The sequence below is a fragment of the Dermacentor silvarum genome, chromosome 9, assembly GCF_013339745.2.
Source record: "Dermacentor silvarum isolate Dsil-2018 chromosome 9, BIME_Dsil_1.4, whole genome shotgun sequence".
NCBI lineage: Eukaryota > Metazoa > Arthropoda > Arachnida > Ixodida > Ixodidae > Dermacentor > Dermacentor silvarum.
Window position 1 is genome coordinate 142,754,230 of NC_051162.1, and position 26,668 is coordinate 142,780,897.

Consider the following 26,668-nt stretch of genomic DNA (forward strand, 5'->3'; position numbering starts at 1 on the left):
AGCCTATTCCTTCCAGCTTGGCATGTTAATATACCTATGTCCGAAACACCTTTCACTGGTGCTTACGTCTATGTTCTTCTCCTATAGATCCACCTTTCTGAATCTCAGGGCCTCTCCGATCCTTCTTTGGCCTAGGCTCTGCGCCCCTCAAAAAAGCCGTTGCTTGCGGCCTATCCTACTACCTACCCTCCTGCCCATGGCACCAATGTAGTGAGGCCATCCGTGCAAAAGGGTGGGAGCCAGGCTCGTACACGTTCCGGTTAACATCCATTACGCTTTACCCAAGTGGTCGGCTTAGACCCCTAATGACCCGGATAGCCTGAACCACACTCCATTCGATCCCGTTTGCCAGGCCCTGGACCTCTGGGATTGTGCATATAGTCACATGCACCTTCGCAGAGGCCTCTCTGAGTTTACACAACCCAACCTCTAACTGTCTCTTTAGGTTCTGCCTCTTTCCCTTCCTCAAATCGTTGAGACAAGCATGGATAACGCACTTAACCGCTGCCGAGAGGCGAGCGCCATCTGGATGTCGTTTTTGCAAGGGCAACCGACTGGGGCGCGCCTCTGTATCAGTGGCAGAAATGCTGGAAAAGGGGTTTGTGATCGAGTTTCCGCGTAACAGAATTTTGTTTTTTTTTTCGTATATTCAAATTACAATCCGACTCGATCATGCCTGGATGTTGTGGTTAAGTCGTAGTTTACAATTTTTCTCGTGCATTTTAATTTGAGAAAGTCAATTATTTCACTAGCAGCCCCACGCAGGCCCTGCGCTACGCGGAGGGCCTGCGTGGTCGAGATACACGATGAGCAACACGTGTGGTGTATACACTTGTGTACGCCACTTTTTTTTTGACGGTCCTTTCAGTAGTGACCAGGAAAAAAAAAGAGCACACTTCCATTGAAGTGCGGACCCACCGTGGTGGCTAGCAGCTATGGCATTTCACTGCTAAATACGAGGCCGCGTGTTCCAATGACGGCCACGGCGGCCGCGTATCAATGAATGCAAAATGCGAAACCGCTCGTGTACAGTGCAGGGAGTGCACGTTATAGAACCCTCAGTGGTCAAAATTACTAAGGCGAAAGCGTTATATGTCTCATCGTTCAGTGGATCTTCAACGTCCTTGAGCGAAACTGCGTCGTCGAAGTGAAATCGTACACGATGACGACTCGGTGTAGTAATTCACTTACTACAACCACACACATCGTGCATTAACTATATGCAAATGCTCACGCAACAATCTGATGGTGAGTCGTGGTGTGAGTCCCACCTGGACTATATGTGTTATTAAGGGCGAGGTTAATAACAGCACATTTAATTAAGGTCGCGTCAATTAAGGCACTTAAAAACGCTACCTTTGGTCGGAAAAAGCCACTAATAAGAAGCAGCAATGCATTCGAATGAGAATGTGAAGTAATTTAATGAATCTCTCTTGAACGAGCAGGCTTTCGCCTTTACCCTCTTTGGCGCATGCTAAAGTGACTGTCAATTGTCCACTACGGCAGTTCCTTACTGCGTCGTGCCTCATAATCATATCTTGATTTCGGCACGTCATAGTATATGCACGTTAAATTTGAAGTGATGTGTTTTTTTAATTAATACGTAATCGACATGAACAGGCATCATTGCACTATGGGCCTCTTGCGATTGATAAAGAAATGTAACAAAAAGATAGCATATCTTAGGTTCAGCAGAGAAATTTGTCCTTGTTGCAGAATGGTTATCGCCGTCCCGTTTGCACAGTATATAAGTGTGCACCACTCGTGCTCTTGCCACTTTCCTTGTGCTTTGAAAGAACTCGGGTGTGTACTCTATGTTTTAACCTTTCCGCATTGGGATTGAAAACAGGGCGTATCGCAAATGCCACACCTTAGAATACGCACAGTATCCGGCGCCCTTAAATGGGCGCATACAACATTTGTTATGCAAGCAAGAAAAAATAGTTACTTACCCCGCGTCTACGAAAGAACATAAAATGCAGTATTCACAAAGTGAACCTTTGTAACAGCTTAGCGAACGCTGCCACTGAATATACAGGTTGTCGTAACTACCGTGCAACAAAGCTTTAAATACGCAAATGCCACGTAGATGTACAGAGTACTGAAAGTTGGGCAAGTTGGTTTCTGTTCATCTTGTAACTGCAGCGCGCGCACAAGAAACAAGGGCACAACGCAAAGGTAACAGACAGTGCCAGAAACTAACAGACAGCGCCTGTCTGTTACCTTTGCCTTGTGTCCTCGTTTCTTGAGTGTGCGCGGCAGTTTCAAGATGAATAGCTGACAGAACCAAAGTAATGGTGCTTGCCATCGCTTGGAGATGCTCATTTTTTGCGTTGTGCCTAATTACACAATTAGCCTTAATTAATTAATCAAGTTCACAAGTATTATAATTAGATGAAAAGTGTCAATGAGCAAATTGTAGAGCAACGTGAAAAACTCCTGATACAGCTTTGTGCTGCTCATTACGTGCTACATGAAGTTTTTTTTTTTCAAGCGTGAGATAAACCCGCGAATACACGCAAAATTGCTGCGTGACTGGCCCCTCGAGGCACGTATGTGGCACCTAAATCGAAATTATTAAAAGTGGTGAGAACAATATGGCACATTTATATGCGGAGATTATTGCGTGTGCATAAATTACAGCTGTTCCAAAATACCATTTCTATAGAGAGTTCTAGAAAGGGTTATTTGGCCGTTATCTGCGATGTTCCCCTATTTTGTCAGAAGATTCTACGGGACGTCCAGCTTACGTTGATGAAAACCGTGCGATAATTGTATACCGAGGCCAAGCTTGATCATTGCGGGCTCATTTACGAGTTTGCAAATAATCATGGAGTCCTTGAGTTTTTTCATGTATGCTTATGCGTTGTACGACGTTCTTAGTCTGTTTTCGCGGGTTCGTCGGTGAACTAATGATGCATTATCGTAATACTTGTGTTACGCATTTGGCAGCTTATGGATGATGTGTAGGCTAAGCTAGAATTGCGTGGGCTAAGTAAAGCCTCAGCAATAAACTGCACATGCAAGAGCAAAGGAGCGACATATCTGTGTTTTACGAATGGTATAGCATTTAGCCCCACTGTCGTTAAATATTTGTAACCACCACCGATACAAATTGACTGAAATATGGGGGACTGTATGGCCAATGTACTTCAGCAGTTACACGTGTGTGAATTACAGCACATTCAGAAAAAATACCTTCAATAAGCCGTTCACAGCGTCATATGCCGGTATTGTTTCAAACGGGCGCGTCATATGTGGGCAGTGTTTTCTGGTCTGTTCAATGACATTAACCTGAAGTTCTCCAGCATTTGATGGTAGGAACTGCACGGTTGAAAACTGTGTTCTTTTTTTTACCTTTCTTTTTATATTTGCGGACGTTTTGTTACGCGTCCCCTCGTACTTGAAACGTCGAATTCTGAACACAGGCTGCTCAATAGCTACGCTCTCTGAAACTAGGTTTTTCCCTAGTTTCGAAGTTGTAGTTCTTTTTCTAATACTATCACCATCATTTAGGTTATTTTCGAATACAGGAAGCGATGACGACACTGCAGCTGCTTTCAGTGCACCAGGTGTGACGACACTCCACCGCGACTGTGAATAAACTGAAGGGACAAGGGTCTACGTAGAGGTGGAAAACGAATGCTTACCTCCTCCTTTTGGACTGTCTGTCGCGACGGACATTTCTAAGGACAAATCAATGAGGGAGCGTAAATGCGAGCGCAATCGTAGTTTTTCTCGGGCACGAAATGCACTCGCGATAATCTAATTTCACAACACCGTTACTATAGCAACACGCAGGGAACATTATATTATATTATATATAGATTAGTATCGTTTGTCATACGTGCGTCCTCAACCTCATATATATATATATATATATATTATATATATATATAGTAGGTTGAGGACGCACGTATGGCAAAAACGATACTTTATTTCCTACGCTTCGGCCGGGGTCCGGCCTTTTTCAAGAATACATGAAACGGTAAGGCGTTGTGCTTAAATACATACACGGTATAGGAGCCCCCATGACATACTATTGCTGTAAGGTGCTTTAACTCGTGTCGAATCAGCGTTGCATATGCCAAACGTGGTCGAAAAAATACACAAACAAGACGTGGCGAAAAATAAAAAAATCTCTGCACCACGGTATGGTTGTAAGAACTGGTTTGCACAGGTGTGCAGAGCAGCAAATGTAACCAACCAACACATAGAAGAACAGGGGTTACAAAAGATGACAACCTGCTTAAAAAAATTTAAAACATGACGAAAGACAAGCAGCCAAGTATTTCTCCATTATTTCTTTTTGTTCATGTTTTAGCCATGGGTATTCCCTTTGTAAATCATGTTCCTCTGTATTGGTTGGTTGCAGTTGTTGCTTTGCGCACCTGCACAAACGTGTTCTTACAACCATGACCTGGTGTAAAGATCTGTTTTTTGTTGCCACGTTTGACATGTGCAATGCGCGTGCAGTGTGCGACACGAGTTGAAGCACCTTACAGCAACAATGTGTAATGGGGGCCCCCGTATACCATGCACGTTTTTAAGCATAACGCCTTACGCCTTACCGTTTCGTTTATTCCCTGACGAAGGCCGGACCCCGGCGGAAACCTATGAAATAAAGTATTGTTTTTTTTTCCTATGTGCGTCTTCAACCTACCATTTAGTCTTCAACTACCGTATCCCGGCATACCATCACTACAAATTTATAAGGTGATGCGTATTGCTTAAAGCCGTGTAATACCAAGGTATTTTTTGCGGGAAGACGCGAGTTTAAAACAATTTAAAGTACAAAGTAAGAGGTAGATGGCATTATGTGCAGTTGCCCGAAATGGCGCGAGTGAACTGTTATTCACCTTTTCTTCGTCGCCTTGGTACTTTCTGACAAGATGTTAGGTCCTTCTTTCGACGCACGGCATTACCGCGCGGGCAAAATCACTGACGCGGGGATATGTACAACATTGATGTAGTGTCGTTTTCCGACTTGTTTATACCGCGTCCATCATATTGAGTCATTTTTTCCCGCAAAATAGTACGCGTGAGAATGGAGTTTATACGGTGTTCTCTAACGCTTGCCTACGCGAATTGCCTACTCACGCAAAGCTCCATAGGCACTTTTCTTTAAGTTTGGCCTAGCCGTACAACATAAACTAGAGAGTGCCCAATCTGACAGTCTTCGGGGAAAAGCGGTACTGGCTTGCCGTACCACAATATATATCGCACATTGTCATACATCGCGTACTTAACTATGACATTCAGATGCTGCCCCACTTGCACTGGCCTAACGGACGCTTGCCTAACGCTTGCCCAAGCGTCAGTACGGAATACGCCTCCCCCTACTGTCCGAGCAATACGAATGAGCACTTGTTCGTGCAGCAGCTCAGCTTCCTCCACCTCGGCGGTTCACAGGTAAATGCTAATTAGGCATGAATACTACACAAGAGACACCATTTTCTTTAAACTACGTGCGACTTAGTAAAATGTAACGCTCATACAAGTAACATGCACCAAACTTTCTTACAAGTGAACGGGTGAAATATATCTAAATTTGTCACTGATTAATATATGTGTGTTGATAGACGGGTAAAACGTGGACTTTTGAGACTGAAATGCGTGGCAGGCGAGACGTGCTTTGGTTGTTCAAAATCAAAATTGTTCAGAACAGTGTTTAACGAATCGTAACTCGTCTCATTAACTTTTTTATTTACGTTCAGAAATTTTAGGGCAATATTTTGGGCGAAAGTTTTTTTTTTTTCTAGAATAATGTTATAGAATGAGCCCCACAATTCACCTGACTTACCCGACACCTGCGACATCTCAGCTGGAAAAAGAACCAAAGACACAATAAGCCAAATGTTTCTATGTATTTAAAGTTTGAGCGAAATTCGTTCCCTAATGAAGCTGGAACGATATAACCTTAGTCTGCCGCCGGTTGTATACGGCGGCAAGAATTAAAATGCCTAGCTGCGGTTGCGTGGTATTAATTAAAAGATATAAGAAAGGTATGCATGTCATTATAAATAAATCTCATAAACTTCATTTATGCGAAAAGGAGCTGTTAGGCACATTTATTAGTCTACACGAAATTTGACAGTACAAAGCAATGCTCCTTTCCTGTGACAAGACAGCAGCACAGATATCGGTGCGTTCTTCTATGGCAGCTGTACATCATTTTTTGTATATTTGTTTACCAACGTCAAGCAAACAGTTAAGTGAAGACGTCCGTTTTATCAGATATTTACAGGAGGCCACACATCAATTCAACCATATATGCTAGGGCTTACTTTGAGGCCAGTGTCTTATGTTTTTTTTTAACTTTGGATTGTTAATAACTTGAGCAGGAAGACAGCCGCAATAATGGGACACAGTATTATGGACACAGACACAAGCAACGAGTGAAGCAATTTGGCCACACCTCTACATACTTATGATCATGGCTTATGAAATTAGGTTCGTGAAATGAAAGAAACAAATGATACAAAACACAGAAAGCAATTTAGTCAGTGCTGCAGGAGCACTAAAAAATGGCATTGCTTTATTTCGGCGAGTCTTATAACTTATAACTTATCGTTATACAGCGTTTCTTTGTGACAGTAATTGAGTTGGTGTCAAGTCTGTGCACTGTTAGCCTGCTGAAATGTAAAATCAATTGTTCACTAAAATCAATGCGGCCGGTCTGCGCAAACGCTACTCGCGCAAAGCTCTATAGGCACCTTTCTTCTGTAAGTTTGGCCTAGCCGTGCAGCGTAAACTAGAGAAAATGTGCGATCTCACAGTCTTTGGAAAAAAGCGGTACTGGCTTACCGTACCGAAACATATATATATATTGTACATTGTCACACATCGTATACTTAACTGACATCCAGATGCCGCCTCATTGCGGCCCGCCTCTTCATAATGTTTAGAGCAGTGTTAAGTATTCGTTATCCTTTATCAAGCCAAATTTAGCCAAGTTTCTCCGTTTGTTCTAACCATGCTACGATGCGTACTTTATTTATGTTTCAGCGTGTGTGTTTCGCCAGCCTTGTGCCCAGTAGCATTTCCGTTTATTTACTGAGTTTGATGTATGTTTTTTTTTTTTTGCTCCCAGCCTACTTCTGTGCTGGTGTTCAGGTATTTGCTGCCGTGAAATGGTGTATTTGCTGCCGTCTTGATGTTCCACCACGCTTGAGCTTATTATGTATTTCATTTATCCATTCATCAATTAATTCATTCAATCCGTACGGCTCTGATTTAAGATACACTTACTCATGTTTGCAGTTCTTAGGTTAGGCTCGGATCCTTGGGAAGAGAAGAAAACTAGAGAGCAGAGGCGAAGTCAGCAGTCGCCGATACCAGCCTCGTAAAAGCGCTGCTCACACGACGACCAGGATCTTCGCTCTTGATTCCAGACGAAGATAAAACAAGCTAATAAGAGTGATTCCTAGAAGCAATGTCGGAAGAACAGAAGCTGAAAACACCAGTAGAGAGAACAGCAAGCTTCTGTGAATCGCAAAGTTCACGGAATCTTGCCATAGCGTTCCGTGAAATGGCAGACGTAACGTTCGGAGTTCAATGATGCTTCTTACCAGCCGAAGTTATTGATGTATATTTGGTTTCAATAATTTACGCAGCAATTTGAAGTGCGTATTATTCGCGTCCCAGGGAATGGAATTTCCGAAAACTCAGCCTTTTTGCTAGCCTGTCATGTTTGAACAAACACAGGTTGGTGGGAATAATTTTAGACTTCGATAATGGGAGGTAGCATTTATAATTTTTAGGGAACTTTTAGAACTAGCCTGTGGCAGATAGCATAATTGTTATCATTTAGGCTGGGTTATACAATGAGGCGCGCATTAGTAGCACGAGAAATCAAAACACATATTCACCAAATTACCAAAAATCACTAATTAACTTCTTAGTTATATACTATGCGACACATATTGCAGTTTACGAATTGTAGCCGGTGAGCTTGTCAGGTGTATCCACTTGGAATGAATTTCCAGAACGACACCAGTTTGGAGATTGGCGCTATGAAACTCGCCGTAAAGATACACTGTTGTTCCAGTTACGTTTTACCAAAATGCTGTTTTATACATTGAAGCACAAAAGTAACTGGAACGCCTATGTATAGCGCCCCACACTTTGGGAAATATCTCAAAACTGGTGTCATCCTGGAAATTCATTTCAAGTGGATGCATCTTGCAAACTCACCGGCTACAATTCGTATATTGCAACATGTGTCGTAAAGTTCGTAATGAACTAAGAAGCTCATTAGTCATTTTTTGTTTATTAGTTCAACATGTGTTTCGTTGTCTCGTGCTACTGATGTCCGCCTCTTCGAACAACCCAGCTCAACAATAAGAATTGGGCTACTTGCCACAGGCGATTTTTAAAAATTCCGTAAAGCTTAATTTTGAACACCCGGTATAGGAGAGTAGTAACAGATAATTTCACGTGTGCGATTCTTTGTTTTGGGATTGCTGCTCTGTTTTTTGGCCACACCATAGGAAACGTGCTGATATCCGTATCTTTCACTGCCCTTTTATTGAACTTCATTCACACCCGCCAGCGGCGCGACATTTCAGGTACCACCTAGTTCATTCGGCGACATCGCGGCCCACAGTTTGTTCACTACACAGCCCAAGGTAGCACGCATAATTGTACTGTGACGTACACCACTTAAGTGTGTAAAATGAACTTTACGTGTGGTGCTGAAATTCGCTAGCTATAGCTGTCAAGGGTAGTTCTGAATATTGTCTCTCACGGTGAGCAAATGTCGCTTTGACGCAGTACGCTATGCGGGAACGTGTGCGTTCCTACAATCCCGCTTCTTACATGGAGATGCAATCAGTAACGGCTTCGACGCTATTTTGAAACCGGAATGCATATAAATCATCATGTCGAATGGGTGAAGCAGCGCAGTGAACAGGACAAAGCGAGAGCACACAAGGAAGCACGCCACTCAACACTGTTCTGTTCTCTCCGCTTTGTCCTGTTGAGAACATGCTTCACACCCACTGTATGATAATCAGTAACCAACTCACCGAACTTCTGACATTACCTAAATATATAAATCTCAGACGATCGAAAGGTAATATTTTCCTGCCGCGGAGTGAAGGGTGCTGGAGGTACTTCTTGCGGCATGTCCGTCGCCACCGATCGCGGAGACCAATGAGAAGCGGCCGGTTCATTCACGCGACCAAACACTACGAAAAACCATACGCCTCCCCCCCCCCTCCCTTCGTCCATCGCTCGCTCTTTGCATCGCTGATCACAGCCGCAATGTTCTAGCTGAGTACAAATCTATCGCTTGCTGCGGCGCCAAAGAAACCTGCAAATGCGGTCATGCTAGTCAATGGCGCGTATGCCGCCTGGGCATTCCGGCGCGCGTTTTTACCACTAGTGTGGACGGACCTGAACAGTAGTACGATACGGTACCCAATGCCGAGATGCGAGTACAGCACCTCAGATCGTTGCGCTGGGAATCCTACCTTAAGGCGTACGTATGACGGCGTTGAGAATACAATCTCGGCGTATGTACCGCTAATTTAGGACGTGAGCGTTACGCGGGAAGTCTTCTCGGCGAAATCAACACGACAACAATGTTCTGTTAGTACAAGGCATCGCTTATGGGCCATATCCATCGCAAACGCGTCAACAATTGAAGCATCGAGACTGCAGTAACGGTTCGCTCTGCAATTGACTTTAAGCTTGCAATTGTGAGAAGAAAATTGCTAGAAAATCATTCCCACTCGCAGTCTGTCAGAATGTCGTGCTACTGCTCATGACCTGAAAAGAAGGACATCAGGCACGTCAGGAACGCAGCCCCCTCTCTCTTGTAGTCAGATTGGCGCTGCGCAATTGAGTGGGCATGAGAGTTCAAAAAATCGAATCTTTCAGAACAACGCATGTATCCTCATGATTTCATTAATGTTACAAAAATGCTTACTGATGACATTTTCGGCCATTTTCCACTTCCGTGGCAAAAATATCTAGTTTCGTGGCAGATTGATAATTCAGTATCCGACCAATAGTGGAAATGAAATCGTCCAATAATTTAGGATTGCATAACCACGTCGCTGAAATTTCAAGAAAACATTGAGTGGGTCATTTTATACGTCAGTAAAAGCATAATTGGTAACAACTAGTTTTGCAAGATTAAACTTTCTGACCTCCGTTACCCAGCATGGAGAAAATGATCAAGGGGTCCCAAGCTCCTAATTTTCTGCATTTGTTGGGAGGTGTTGCGACTTGAAAGCACTTTCATGTTGAATTGAATGCTTCAACTGCGCAAATGTGTTTTTGCTAACACATTCATACGGATTTTGATGTCCTAAACAACGAATTTAGGCTGTGCTACCACCTTTGAATATTTGGGGTGAAATGCCACAACCACTGCCGAGAAGAGCCTTTCATAAGAACCCAGCTGTTCTTGTGCAGGGCCACGCTTTCAACTTTCGGCCGCTACGGCAGCATTTCTGTAGAAGCCGATTTCCAAAATGATATAGTGTGCTGATATTTAGGTGAACCTTAGACAGCCTCAAAGGGTCAAAACGAATCCGTAGTCCACCAGCAGCGGCGTCACTCATACGCGATATGTTGATTTGGGACGATAAATGCCGGAGTTTGCATCGATATCGCGAAGCTTTTAACAGATCCTGGGATTATGCATGCGAACAGTGCCATCTTATTTCAAAGTGCGCCGCGCATAATGAGAGAATCCGGCAAAGTTTGTACTACCTTCTCTATCTTAACGTACTTCGAAATATAAACACACCAGTGTTTTCGCATTCCCCCCTCTTTGCAACGCGGACGCACGCTGTGTCCGGGAGTGAACGCGCGACCTCGAGCTCAGCAGCGCCACGCAATTACTCAGCACAGGGTCCGCGAACGTTTCCATTATTCCAGCAACTAGAGCAAATTTCATGCTGATGAAGTATTAGCAGTGCGGTGTGAGTTTACAACCATATCTCGAAAAAAGGAAAACCTAGAGGGGAACAAAGCAAGAAATATGCAAAGGGTCTGCCGAGTCCCGTCTTGCGTTACAGTAGCAAACTACAAGGGCTACGCCGGAAGTAATTTTATCCCAGACTTTCTATTAAAAACGTCGTTTGAACCAACAAGACTGGGCTTACGTCGATGAGCTATTTCAAGGCTAAGAACTGACTACTGTATGCAGTGTGTGGTGCGAGGTTTCAAACGGTCGCTGATACAGAGCGATGCAGCGAACGTGCCGCTTCGTGAACGCAATACGATTACAGACAGGGGACAATTCAAGGTCGCATAACTAGCGTGCCTTTTCGCGAGGATAGCCAGCGATAAAAGCGTGAAACGACTACTCACTCAGGTATTCACGAAACGGCTCAACTGGGGGGCGGGTCGTTTGGACTGGTCTGCCTGGCTGGGCTCAGCGCGAGATTCTATGAGCGCTTGCGCACACAGCTCAACGGCTTCGGATAAATGATGGTGATATCACAGAATGACACATACCCACAGCGGGAGATTGGTCAAGAATGTGCGGTAGAAGAATGTGAAGTGAGGTAGAGGCAAAAAGGGGAAAATGTAGTCATCCTCTAACGAGAACAATAAAGATAGAACTAATTGATAATACCAATTATTTGCATGTATATTGAGTTTATAGTACAAAAACACATAAAAAAGAGTGTATTGTTTTAATAGTCAGTCTATTTTATGGAGAAAATAAATCTAGGCAGAAATGACATAAACCATGCATGATTACTTGGAGGTAGTTAAAATAAAACCGCGAATTCGTGCGTTATTCTCAAGAAAGCAGAAGTAAAAGGTAATGTCAAATAACACCCACCATAGTGGTTTTGTGGCTATGGTGGTGCGTTACTAAATCCGAGGGCGTGGGATCGAATCACGACCCCGGCGGCCAGTAGAGAAATCGGTTTGTCACGTGGCACAGCAAGTCCCTCAGTGTCTTGCGGGCCCATGAACTTCTCCGCGCCCTCAGACAGGTAACGGAACTAGTATGTAATCAGCAGCGGCAATATGTTGTATTTCAGCTTAGGCAGTTTTTCACAACTACCGACGCGCAGCGCACTGTGTCTGATCTATTGACAATGCTGTAATATTAGAGCGTGCCATCTAATGCATTCTATAAAATCTTTGTGGGTATATGAATTCACATTAGGCCATTGTTTAGGTAATTATGAATGCCTACTTACGCTTTAATGTATAAAGTTTGCTGAATTTGCACAATATGACACCAATGTTAACGCGAACTGCAGTAGTTCAATTTACTCATTCTATTATCATTCGTTCAAATATATCGGGATTTCTCGCGTTTCTTTTTTCTTTTGCTAACCAATCCCGCCCTTCTTTTGTCCTGTTCTTGTTCTTCGACTTTTTTTTTGCCAGGTTTTCTCTATTTTGGTCTTCCTAGAGTAATTATCTATCTGTAATGTCATCTAGCCGTCAATTTTGCACATCTCTTGCGCGGAGGTGGCGAAGTCAAAGAAAAAAACACCAAGCTATTGGGCTTTTCTTCCCAAAACCATGGTATAACTATTGTGGCATGCCGTAGTGAGAGTCTCCAGATTATATTTTCGGCCACCTGGTGTTATTTAGTGTGCAGCTAAATGTAAGTACGTGGGCGTTTTAGCAGTTTCGCCCTAATCGAACGCAGTCGCAGACGGGGAAAAACACAGTCCAGGAACGTAACCGGCACCATTTTGCTCATAGTGTACTATCGACCAACAAAGTTTACGGACCAAGAGATCCGACAAAAAGCTGAACACCTCCGCAGCCTCGAAACGCCCAGCCGGGTATTCCCATTTCCAGCGTCTACTGGTATATGCGAACATATTATGACGTACGGTTTTACTGGCTACTTTTAAAGGCTGCTCGGATATTTCACGTTTTCTGAGATCCCGTGGTCCGTAAACTTTTTTTTTTGGTCCGCTGTACATATATTGCCTAGATATCACTCGTTTGACCTCAAGAAGACTATTTCAGTCTGGCGTCGCGCGGTGTTCTTAAACAGCGAAAAAGTACCAGGCGCCAAACATTTGATGTCAGGACGGCTTTTATTTCTTGCCACCTGGAGCATCTTCCAGAAACCGGAGTTAGTTGCACGCTGCACGCGATGGAGAAGCTCTGGCGCGCCGGTCCACGTGACACTGTTCAAACCATCTTCGAGGGCCTCTCTCCCGGCCCCGCTGCGGTCGATGCCGCGCTCACCATTGTGGCGGCGGCTGACTTGACGATAGCTTGTGGAATGCGAGGTCCTTCTTGTAATTTGGCGAAATTCAAGAAAACATCTTGCAGAGTGTTCTCTCCGACGACAGCGTGCTCGAGCTCGAAGCTTTTCTGGAGCTGCTCGACCTTGGCGAACAGCTGGCTCCAAGGTATTCTATCTGTCAGGTGATAGCTGAGCAGGTTCTGGGTGACAAACAACATGCGTTTATACAACACATGAGGGCACGGGGCGTTATAGATCTACTGTGAAATTTGTACCATCTATAGGTGGTATAGATGGTACAAACTTACTCGCCCCAAATAGTACTCCCCCCCCCCCCCCAAAAAAAACATAATATTTCCTATAACTACCATATACAATCATACTGTAAGAACATTGGATCTTATGGAGAAATCGATATTTTGACCATTATTCTGTGAGATTACTGAAAATGGGAGTCAAACCTAATCCCTTTACTTGGAAATTTAAACGATATTATCAGTCTGGAGTTTTGTGTGTTTAAACTTTAGTATTCCCCGCTCTCTTTTGTCACGAAAAATGATTACAAATTCTGGACATGGACAACCAATGCATCTAGCGGCAGTGAGCGAAAGAATGGCAGTAAAGAAGACCTTTTTCAGGAATAACTCTTGAAACCAACGAGGTCCAGGCCTTGCTCGCCGTGTGGCTAATTATGCCTTTCACACAGAGACGTGAAGTACAGCTGTACGTAACCACTATTTCTCCGGAATAAGTCGTAAAAAAGTTTAATTTAGGTAAGAAAATAGGTTACCGTTTGCAGGTCACGAAATCTACAGCTTGCAATACAGGCTTTCGTATTTTCGTCTGAACTTACGAAGCTGTTCGTCGCAAGCCGAATACCTTCATTAACGATATGATCAAGGTCATCTTTGGCGGGCATTTGCACTAACCAATCATTGAAGTGTAAGAATTTTTTTTCTGTCTGTGAACATGAGCTGAACATTATTTGAAAATATTAGAAGGACATCAGCCATACAAATGCTATAAATTGCGCAGAAAAAATCTCATAAGACGCCAGCACACCATGGGAGTGTTAGCCAGCGTTTTTGAGTGGTGGCGCTAGCTAACACTCCCAGGGTTAGTTCATTAGTTCTAGTTGTGAAACATAAATACCCCAGAAAGTGCGTGGGAAAACAGCTCCGCGGTAGCTCAATGGTAAGAGCACCGCACGCGTAATGCGCAGACGTGGGATCGTTCCCCACCTGCGGACAGTTGTTTTCTAATCCATTTTCATTTCCATTAATATATAATTTATTTAATTCAATTAGTAAGCACAAGTAATTTGCCCTATGTTGTCCTTGATGTCATTATTTGTTGGCTTCTTATGATATGATTAATAAAAATCGGGCCCTTCGGTTCCCTTCTCGCAGAAAAAAAAAGAATTCCTGTAAAACTGCTCTAAGAAATTACATTTTAAAAGTGCTCATATATGTCTTAGGCACTCTTCTTGTATCTTGAATAAAGTGCGCGGATGAAGCATTGCGAGCTACCGCATCAGGGTAAAATTGCGTAGGATTTGACAGTTGTATTTAGTTCGAGAATATGCGATCATGCCAGGCATAAGCCAAGCTGGATGGCACTGTGCCAGCTTTCATATCTGTGACTGATATTCCGCGCAGGGACCATATTTTCCAGGAGGATATTTATTATAAACTCTCTAGAGGAGATTACAGTGCAGCGATGCGTGCGATGCGTTGGCGGCAACGTTTACATAGAGCAACTCCCCACAGTTGTCTATAAATATCGTGTATGTTATTATTGCGATAGCAATTATATGAACACTCCAGGCGCATTTCTGCGGTCGGCGTAGTCATCGCCGTCACCGTGAGTTTCGTATAAAGCCACGGTCGATAAAATCGTCGTCGCGCACTGTAGGCTGCATGTACGAGTGAAATCATGCGACGGTGAGCCGGCAATCGCGGTTCGCGCACGCAAGGGCGGGAAGCGCGCAGTCTTCCAGTCGCGCACGACGCTCCGGGTGGAGGGTGGTCAGGCGGAGGGCCGCGCTTTACTGCGGCCAGGCACTCCCGCCGCGCCGGAAGGCTCCGGGGGAGGTGTGTGTGTGTGTGTGGGGGGGGGGGGGGGGGGTACTGCGCCGCAAGCGCCCACCCGCGCGGCTGTATCTTGAAAGCCATCTGAGGGGGGGCAGAGTCCGCCCTCCCTTTGTTTTTGCGGCTCGGATAGCGTTGATGCAAGCGCCGGCACGCAGCTCAATTCGATCGCTGCTGCGGCCGCGCTGATTCACTCAAGAGTTCTAAGGCGAAAGCCTTTAATGGCTCATACTCGCGGCGTCGGGCCGTCCGTCCGTCCGTGCCATGGAATGGTGCCAGCTGTGGCCTCTCCCCCTCACACTCTTTCAGTAATCACGTGATGGCACAGCGGCGCATAGCAACAGTTGCGCCGCCACAGCTGTGGCCTCTCCCCCTTACACTCTCTCAGCAATCCATCCACTGGTAGTGTCATGGAGAAATAAAATAAAAAAGACATGAAATAAGCAGTCGAATGGCCACAGGCTTTCGCCGGACACACTTTGGAACTTACAAAGTGTCCTTCAGTTTTTGACAGCGAGTTTGCGCCTCATCCCGCGAAATGCGTTCATTTTTGCTGGTGCGCGTGTGACACCATGCTTGTTAATTCAGTTAGTGTGCCATGTTTACAAGTTTACACGACCGATAGAGCTACTATCCTTACTTTGTATGTTGCTATCGCCATCGATGCTTCGTATTCGGGCGAAACTGCGACTTTATTGTTAACAGTGTTGCACTAACGTAACAATAACACTACCACCATTACTGTCATCACAATCGTCGTAGTTGACCATTACACATTGACTGGTGCAGTCCGAACACCTAGCCACAAAATGTGTGTATCTCATAAGTTGAAAAACCCTTATATATATATATATATATATATATATATTGGGTACCTCGTCGTTTCTGGATACCCATGCAGAACCTTAACAACTGAACCAATACGTGTCAGCTAAGCGTACCGTTTCTCTAGTAAAAGTGAAAGAATAATTCCGCCGTACCTGGTGGTCATCTTTGAGTTGAATTCCGGTGAAGAGTTGCTCAACAGCCTTCTTCATTATTGGCGCGCTTGCTGCAGCGGTGTGTTTGAGCAAGAACTCGAGTCGGTAGCCTTGACCAAACTTTTCCCGCAGGTGCTGGACGGTGCCCAGGCACATCATGCGGCCTTGGACCATGATTGTGAGCCGGTCGTAGGAAAACTCGCACTCGTCCATGCTGCGTGCATTCAAAGTCGTACGGATAACAGTGTTATACGTAGGCAAGTCTGTCCGAACGAAAAGACAGCTATGTTTTCAAACAGAACGTTTCTTTGCTATCCCACCCAGAGTTCTCTTACCATGGCTGCTGCTGCTCTTCCGCATTTTTTGTTAATTTATTTCAATAATTACGTGCTCATATGTTGGCCTCGAAACTGGGTCACCCAGTTCAGCAGCCCGATCCACTAACCATTAGGCATCAATCATTTTTTATTTTGTATATTGCCTTGATTGTAACATCACACACTGACAAAAATGGCACAAAGGGAGATAACCACTCCGATGTGGGCGCGAATCACTTGACATTTCTTTTCGTATCGACAATTTTACTGAATAGAAAACTGCGCTGACAAGATTCAGACTGCAGCCAGTATGCACCTCCAATACACGCGAAACTCTCGATAAAGCTTTCGTGCACCGAAGTCACGTTTACATCTGCATGTGATCCCTTGAATACCTGTTTTATTCATCGTATCGCATCATATATTGGCAGGGGTGCTGCCTCCACATTGCCATGCATATTCGCTTACGTGGCCTTATCCCATCATCTTTGGTGTCGTCATGCAATGTACACGTGCAAGGTGGTCCTGTAGAATGGTACCTACGTGTGTCTTTCCGTGTGTCTCTTCTTGTGTTGTGTACTGTTTCAAAATTTTACGCATTTAGCAATCAGTCATTAGAACGAACGAACTAGCCCCTCGAGACATTCTAATGACATCTACGGGAAGTACGCCTAGCACGGTGAATATTACGTATACGTATACACTTACATCGTGCCAACGCCAATAAGAACTGCGGAGTGACAACACCTTAGTTGCCACATGTTCAACTCCTCGGAATGGACTGCAAATGTATTGGTGGCAACAGTCGAGCAAATTGAATGGAATTAAAATGGGAGCCCGAGAATCCGAAATGGACGAAATAGACTGCGTTTGACAACTAAGTGCCCTTAAACACAGCCAATTTTAGTTTAAAGTTCAATTAGGCGATTTGGCAAGCGCATCCTTGGCCTACGACACAAAGACGGCGGCCAAAATCCACGCCGCCATCGCTGCATCCTGCGTGAGTCTATGGTATTTTGGAACACCTGCCATGTTCTTTTTGTTTCTAACACTGTGAAGTGTATAAAAGTGTAAGCACCTGTTATATACCAGTAAATGTGAAACAATAAAAATCATCCAGAAAAACTTAATTATACGTCTCTCTTGTATATTTCTCATCAAAGTAATACAGCTTGAGTGCCAGGGCAAATACATTGTAGGTAACATCATTCGAAAGGTCTTTAAGACTTCAAAAAGATGTTTGTATTCCCGAGGCGCGCAAGGGGACGCAAGTAGTAAATAAATTTGGAGAAAGCATTGCATTTGCTCGAATTGGAGGAGTGTAGCGAATTAGCCCGGCAACTTCAAAAGTAGGAATGGTGTTCTCCATTTCGAGAAGTTAAACGAAGAGGAACTACGGGAGTCTACACTCTCCGGATTGGACTGGGAATGGCATGGAGACCCCTACTCCGCCACTCTGACACCAGCCAGCGCTTTGACATGGTTGCCTCATGTGTAATACATGCCTGACAGCACATGCGTGCGCTGTCGAAGAGAGAACGATGCCTGTGATGTGATGATTTCTATGGTTCTTCCTTCTCTGCGCGCATACCGTGTCAGTATTGGTTTGCTGCGCTGCATCTGGTTTTCTTATATATTGCATTCCCTGCAATAAAGCAGTCGTTGTTAGCACCTTGTATGTCGTGTTCTCAACATGGCATCTTAAGCACTGTTTGTTCCAGTCCGAATGATGAACCGACTAGCCCAGTTTCCATTACATAATGCGTAAAAGCGACCGAATAAGGAAGTAAAAAGAAGCAGCGCTACTTTCAACTACTAATTTTTATTTTTGCAAGAACTGAAAAATATATACCGAGCGAGTGCTCGTTCAGTATATACAGGTGCGCACAAAATAACTCGGAACGCCAGACCGGTGGCCGCTGGTCGGCGGAGCACACCCACAGAAAAATACAGCCTTGTCTGCGCGCGCGTGGCTTCCCTGATTAGCAAGCCTCGCTCCCTAGTGCATTTAGATAGGCGTTGCCTTGCGTCAAAAAACTTGCGGTTTGTCCCTCTTAGCGCTGCGGCAACACATTTTAGGGGGGGGGGGGGGGATCGGGGCCTGTAGGCTACAGCGGGCTCGGGCACTATGCAGCGTAATCTCTGAACGCACGCGTAATCCTTGTGGCGTATTCTCGTAGGAATCTGCATTCATTCTAAGAGATAGTCATGCTTTCTGGATAGCTTACGTGGATGGAATCCCTGAGCGTTTATAACTGAGTGGTGGCCAATGAGTTCACCATGTTCTACTTTGAATTATACCTAATGTCTTTCATATCTGCGTCAATTATTTTGCCTAAAGAAACTATGAACTCATAGCTTATCTTTCCTGTGGGCGAGCGCCACGGCTCGCCTATAATAGCACGGTATAGCGCACTTTTCAAACGGATTATCGTGTTGCGCGATGCATTTTAGTCCTTGTGCAATTATATGCCGAGCCGCATTTACTACTTGGGAATAACAACAGAACTTTGACTGTAACACGACGGCTGCTTCAACAAGGATGACTGCGTGCATTAATAAAAGTTTTCAAAATGATATCAGACGGCGGATTCCTACACGCCAATTTCATACACATGAATCAATTTTATGCTTGCGGCACTATAATAAAGGTCTCGTCAATGCTTCGCAGTCACAATGAACATCGCATACGTATAGGTCGCTATTTATTTACGAAATCTGGCCGCTTCGCTGCATTTTAGTAGGAAGTACTGTAGCATTTGATCTCGTGTATGCGTTGGTTGTCGCGAACATTCAATTTTTTGTTCAGTGTGGTGATAAATTGCTAATCAAAGGGCTGTGTGAGTTAAATGCCTAACAAAAAAAACGTTGAGTGGGGTACCATTAAAGCACTGCACGTGCCGATTTTTTCAGCCCGAGCCCGGCCCGGGCCAGTTTTTACGTTGGGCGGCCCGCCCGAGCCCGATCAAAACTTTTATGGTGAGACCCGGGCCCGGCCCGACCCCGGAAATAATCTACGTTACCGGCCCGGCTGGGCCCGCCACCCCTTTACCTTAGGCCCAAGCCCGGCCCGAGCCCGGCGCGAAACTGACCCGAGCCCGGCGCGAAACTGACCCGAGCCCGGCGCGAAACTGACCCGAACCCAGCCCGAGACCAAAAAATACATGTTTTTCAGAGTTGAGAAGTCCGAGAATATCTGGCTGCACGTTACATGCACACCACCAGAAAGCCCGAGCCCGGCCCGGGCCTGCGTCAAAATACCCGAGCCCGGCCCGAGCCCGTGAAAAAACTGCTCTACCCGGCCGGGCCCGGCCCACGGGCCGGGCCGGGCCCGGGCTTTCGGGTAAGCCCGAGCCCGTGCAGGGCTCTAGGTACCATATCGATTGCAAGACCGCTTTGACGGCAAAAGCTTTTTTTTGCGTTGGCGTCGTTTCATATGCGATTGTTTGCTTATGTAGGTTATTTATTTAAATAGCTATTAATTGGTCGTAATTCGGTTTAATTGTTTACTTACTTGCTGTTACGGAGTTCTTAATTTGTCCTAATTAGTATTTACTGCTCCTTGGAACTATTATTTAATCGTAATTTGGCGTTACCAGTCTTGACACCGAGTCTCGAATTGATGTTAAGTAGTCTTTATTACTGTTCGCAACACTTAATTGCTTTTAATTAACCGTAAGTATTCTTAGTTACTTAGTAATTCACATTAGCATGCTTTAATAAAGGTGTCGTATGATGCCCGTGTTTGGGTCTCGTTATTACCCGTAATTACTTTTAATTAGTCTTTGTGACTCTTCAAGTACTTTTAGTTACATTTAGCTACTTGGTGCTTAATTCCCTTTCGCATGCTTTATTGAACGGTGGAGGTGTAGTGTGCCGCTTTCTGATTTTTTCTACCGCAATTATTGTCCACGATGGTCACATTCCGCGACTAATGCGCCAGTTAAGCCTTTCGCTTTAAAAGGCGCCGATGCCCACTAACACGCACGCACGAGCGCTTATGCTCCATCGCGTGCATACCGAGGCGTCGGAGCCTATGATTGAATCCTACATGTAAAAAGCAGGGATCCGAACTATTAAAAAACATGATAACAGTGTGAGCATACAAGGAGTGGCACACTATACTATCTAGTTCACAATACAAGAGAAAGCCTATGGAGGTGTAGGGGCCGAATAATAAATTGTACGGCTAAAAAGCTCGTATAAAAACTAATAGGCTATACGGTTAGGTATTTATTTCGCAAACAGCACAGTGTGTAATTGTAGAAAAAGTTTACCCCGACGATGGAAAAATAAAATTTCAAGCCCACAAAGGTTGACTGGTGCAAGTAATGTTAAGGTGGTGAGTGCGACACATTACACGCGCAGGGTAATGTGCGAACAAAATGGATGTGGGAGTGAATGATGAACCATGTACGATTTAAACAAGGCGACGAAGTATTCATAACTGCGTCGTCTGTGTTCAAAGTGGATTCGTGGTAACCTAAGGGTCCTGTGGTGAAGGTGAAAAATGATGCTAATGTCTGTTACATATAAATGTTCTCGATGTGGTTTGCAAAGTGTGGAGTTTGTTAGCGTTACCAGAACGAGCTTGAATAAACGCATATTGTGAAATTGTATGCAGGCAATTTGAAATTTAATAAAGGATCCTTTAAAGTTCGTTTTAATATGTAAGTATGATAAGTACCTATAAGTATACTCGTTTTTTAACACGAAAGTGTTTTATTCCGGGGTCCACCAAGACTTCAGTGACGTATTTCCGTCACGGAAATACGTCATAGAACATAATACAAAGAAAGAAACCAGAAGAAAAAGTTCCACAAACATGCAAAATTTGGAAATCGAACCCACGACCTCTCGGTCCGCGACGATAGATCGCCGAGCGTTTAACCCATTGCGCCACAAACGCAATTGCAGAGAGCTACACAGACGCGCCTTATATATCTAACACTCCTCCGTGTACCCGCGCTCTTGCTCGGGGCGGTGCCGCCGCCTACGAGCAGAAAAGAGAAGTACTGCATTATGACACTAACGCGCACCGACAGTGAACGCTTCGGTAGTCTCAGCACTACGACTATAGTGCCTAGAATATACTTACTAGTGTGCCGACCGCCGGGCGTTTCTAATGGGAGACGCTGGCACCGCCGGTGATGCCTTCCGCCGGAGGCCACCAGACGGCGACACTGTTTGGGACCGTGCTAACCGAGCGGCGCATCGCGCGTCGCTTGCGCTTCGGATGCACTTTGGATGCGCGTTCGTAAGCGCAGTCGGTTGCGGCGCGTTGTAGCTTTCGAGCAAGTAGCATGTGGTGCCTCCGCATGTCATTGAAGACACGTTTCACTTTCGTGTTCTATACCGATTCCTATATAAGAGGGATCAACCACATTTTTTTTGTGTTCCTGCCATTCAGGTTTGGGGGAAAGGTGCCTCGAGTTATTTAAACACGTCTACATGAGCGCTGGTACTGGCTAACACTATCACAGGTAAATCGAATGCATGTGCACAAATGCCCACTATCGTGAATGATGGGGAAGACGCCTCATACGTTCAATTGGTAACGCATCACACGCGTCATGCTCAGGCTGTTGCTTCAGCCTTCTGCAACGAATGCAATTTCGCTTTTGTGGTCTATTGACTTCATTTAGAAATCGCCAATACATGGAACCCTAAGCTCCTACCAAGTTCTCCACTGAAGCAGCACTCAAACACACCTATTTTCCCACTATGTTCTCCTTGGCTTTATTGCTTATTCTTTCCACTTAGATGTTGCAGTACTCACTTGTGAGACGTGAGCACGAAAGTGGTCCGCGAGCGTTTCTTGATCTCAGCGATGGCTCGGAAGATCTTGTTTCGAGACACAACGTCCACGCCAGCGTAGGGCTCGTCGAGAAACACGAATGGCGATAGGCCCAGTAGCGCTGCGCTGATGGACAGCTTCCGGCGGTTTCCTCCGCTGTGCGGCAGGGAAGAACACTCAAATCACAATCGCGAATTTGAAAATACTGCTTACGACAAAATGGGCGGTGAGTGCGGTTGTATCTATCGTTATATTTACTGTCAGAGTAGAAAAATGCAGTTTCCAACGGTACCCCGTCATGGGGCATCGAGTGTGTGAAGGACGCCGCAGACTTACTATCCAGGAAGGAAGCATGCCAGGAAGCATGCCAGAGCAGGGCTTCCGCAATTTATTTATTCTAAATTAATGCCATTAGGTGGTCTGAGCAGCACCAAGGGTAGGTTATGAATCGAACCGTCTTGATGTGAGTGGTGGATGATAATGGAAAAGAATAGAGGAAAAGGGATTCACACATTAGTACAGCGCTAGCATTGAACGCCTGGCCCGTAATAAAAAAATCCCGCATCTTCAAATTCTTGTCCGAGCTGGGGCCAGACATTTGTGACACCGGAGAAGTTATGAAAGGCCACAAGCAGTTTGGCCTATCAGAATGACTTGACACATACTGTATTTGTAAATTTGCTAACTCCTCCCCTCTCCCCGCCCCAAACACACGCAAATTTCTTGCTTTTTCTTGTTGTGGCTGCTTGCGCGTGGCCACAGTCGTTTTCCAGAGAAAGACCCAACTCATTAATTAGAATATATTTATTTTTCTAATGCGAAGCCTTGCTCTTCAGGTCCACGCAGTCTTAAGTGTTTATCGCAACGTTTCTTTGGGCGGATCCCGAAGATATACTACTATCTAAATAAAAGTAACCACTAAAAAAAAAGATGTTCTTTGTAAGATCAAGATGCATGACTTCTTTCCGAAATAAATTAAAACCTTAGTGCCCAAAAACAAACGCGAGTAGAACTGCATAATTACACATAACATCAATACGCCTCTAGAAAACAGCTTTGCGTCAAAGGCAAGCCAACCCTTGCTTTAGATTTGAGGTCGCTCTTGCAATAGTATGAAGGTGAACCCGACTGAGAACTCCGTGTGCTCGGGCTGCTCCCAGAACACTGTAGGGAAATACAGGCCCATAGGGCCCACATTTTGCCAGAGCAGTAACCAGTCGGCGGCGGCACACTTGCATGATTCATAACAGCGATTATTTTCCAAACCAAAGCGTGCTTCGCATTGCGTAGATATTAAGTGGAGTTGACTCTACTTCCCTTTTTATGTACTCAACTCGATACTACAAATTTTAAAGTGAAATCTTGAGCAACCGCAACTCCATCCTCATTTAGTGGCGTTAAGCTAAATAGTTCTTTGTTCCTTTATATATTTCAATGTTTTCCATTTAACTATGTGCCTATTGCTTGAAGTAGGTATTTAAGCAACGAATATGTCAGAACAACATATCCGTATACGAAAAAAAAGGACAGCGCGGGAAAGCTGTTAGATTGGTTAAGGTTGATGCTTAATACTTGATTGTCGACGAGAAGGTGCGCAGATTTTTATAAAAATGGCGATCAGCTTATGCAAAAACTGAAGCCTCAGCAAGGATAGACAACAAAAAAGTTGTCGCAGTTTCACCTGAAAGGCGAAACATCAATTGCGATAGCAAATTTGTAGAGAGCTATACGGAGTAATGATAGTAGCTTTATCAGGTGTATAACCTTGGACATGCAGCAGCACCCGCAACACGCAGAACTGTTGTCGACGCCGTCGGCGTTTTGCCCGCGTTCGCACAAAATGCGTACGGCGTTGGTGACTATTGCCGGAGCCTCTGATATAAATAGGCACTTGATGGCGCAGCTAAACGTCGCCTCCCTTCCCTCCCCCTGCCGCCCTCCTCCCCGCCACGGCCTTTCGCGCGTCGGAAGAAATCGCGTTTGTTCTACATATATGGTGATTGTAAAGGAGGAAAGAGACGCCTACTTCTGCACGGCGCAGAACGCGCGTTTTTTCTTCGCCGTGCGTTCACTGACCGGGAAAGCGCGCGTCCCTCGCGCCCTTTCACTCGCACATAAAGCGTTCGGCGCGCGGCGACGATTTCATCTCCACTGACGTCATACGGAACCTCACGACAACGGCGACGGCGACGACGACGGCGACGGCGACGACGACGGCGACGGCAGAAATCTGCTTTGGAGTGTCCATATAATTGCTATCGCAATAAAAAAAAGTGGGCATCTTGCACTTGTGATGCAAGGCTAGAGTAAACAGCGGAGCTGGTGATCAACCTAGCTTCTTCAAGGTTTTACGGATCTTGGTTAAGTTTTCTAGGAAATGATAATTGCTGCTAGGCACGGTATTCCGAATCGGCTCGCCGCCAACGCACAGATTCTCGCTTGGCCAAGCGACTTGCTTCAACATGAGCGGCTTCTTCTTCGGGTGTCCGGATCTTCTTTGGTCATTCCATGTCAAGCCTACATGTACTCGCCACAGAATCAACGAGAGGTCTGCCGCCATCGCGGCTGCTCCGAACTTTATCTCCCGGTGACATCACGACTAAGCTCCGCCTCCACACTTGCCGGGCGCATCTAGACAAAGCCCGCACAGCCAGCGCGCAGTGACGTCACAGTTTATGGCTCCGCCTACACGGCGCAGCGATTGGTTCTGGCGGGAGCCGGAGTTCAGCTGAGGTCACGTGATCCCTCGGCAGGCGCGCGGTGTCGGTGTGGCTAGGCGAAGCATGCGCGCGGTAGCTGGGAAGGGCGGCGTGAAGAGCTTGGCAAAGCGATGGCATGCCTAGGCGAAGCGGGGGAGCACTTATGCCAGGTGGTTGCTAGGTTGCAGGAGACGCGAAGTGACGTCATCCCCAGGCTCAATTTCTGATCTCGTTACTCGGCGCAACGAAGATCTTAAACAACTCCGCTGTTAAAATTTGCATACACTTTGGTGCACTCTGTAAATTTTGTTTGTAAATGAACGGCAATAGTGATAAGTAATGACGCGCTCAAAATTTAAAAAAATATATATCTAGGGAGTCGTTCTATGAATTCTAAGCTAATCTGAATTTGCTAACCTGTACACCCCGCATTCCTTAGAGGCGTGCTCCGTGAGGTCAGCAACTGATAGAATGCTGTCTATCATGGACTTCAACTCGCTTTCGGGGATGCCTCTCAGCCGACCGACCAGGTACAGGTACTCGTACGCATTCAGCCGGTGCAGCAGGCCCCCGAGCTGAAAGCAGTAGCTGATCTGCGACTGCCACTGCGGTGAAGGAGGAAATAGTAGAGACATTTAGTTTGCGGGTGAATTCGCACCACATGGAATAAAATGTGTGTTTCTTTTCACGTTAAACTATGCCAGCACATTGGCACTTTTTCCACCCAATGACTACCCGTAAGCGTACAGGAAGTCAATTGGTAATTGGTACCAACCACTCCCCGCTGTGGATGCACGTAATAGTCGTGCAAACTTAAGTGCGACTCAGGAAATGTGTGCTTTGTTTTTTTAATCACCTAACACTTCTGCTTGCGGAAATATTTTGCTAACTTCCTAAAAATGTCAACAATATAGTTGGTCACTTGTTGATACACGTGGTTTAACGTCCCACAACAAACTTTGCCACCATGGAAGACCTCGTATTAGAAGGCTCGAATCAAGTTTCGCCAGTGCTAGTTGCTTGAAGGGCACTTAAGACACAGGGGCGTTCTTCATTTCGCTCCGCGTTTTATTATGTTAGGAGTACAGCGCAGCCAGAATGCGATGATTTGGGAATAAATATATGTTTACGTCATAATGTGGTTAGTGATCAGTGAACAAAATCCCGCTTGTGCGCTTCGTAACTTTCTGATTTTTAAAAATGTGCAACTGCCTTTTTGTGACTTTGTGAAATTATACATTCAGCCTAGCTGCTCAAAAAGTGCCTCCGTGGAATGATCCAGAATATAAATTTGTCTTTCAACAATTGCCTTTGAGGAACTTGCTAAAAGACCAATGTAACCTTATCTTTTCAGGGCGTCGCATATTCACAGCAAGCGGAACAGTTGATCAATCCGAGCAAAAGAACTTTTTTTACCTCTACAATTTCTTTTGCGACGTGCTTCCATTATCAAAATAATTGAGGACTAATAGAGTTGTCTTGTTGGCATACAGGCATGCCTCGTTTCCCATTAAGCCCAAAGAAAAAGCGCCGATTCGGCGGAAATTGGCATGCTGTAGGCCCGCGTCAAAAGCAAGGTCAGCCCGCACTACT

The 26,668-nt window shown here is 45.2% G+C and overlaps 1 protein-coding gene across 1 annotated transcript in view; it reads right to left on the bottom strand.

Annotated features, from left to right (window-relative positions):
• LOC125940114 (phospholipid-transporting ATPase ABCA3-like) overlaps positions 1-25,574 on the bottom strand; it is a 42,704-nt gene extending 17,130 nt beyond the window's left edge. Inside the window, exons 1-2 of the mRNA XM_049655801.1 lie at positions 25,493-25,574; positions 22,359-22,532 (exon numbers count right to left, since the gene is read on the bottom strand). Of these exons, the coding sequence (XP_049511758.1) occupies positions 22,359-22,532; positions 25,493-25,560 (242 nt within the window). The 5' untranslated portion in view covers positions 25,561-25,574. The remainder of the gene's footprint in view (positions 1-22,358; positions 22,533-25,492) is intronic.
• Between the last annotated feature and the right edge of the window lie 1,094 nt (positions 25,575-26,668).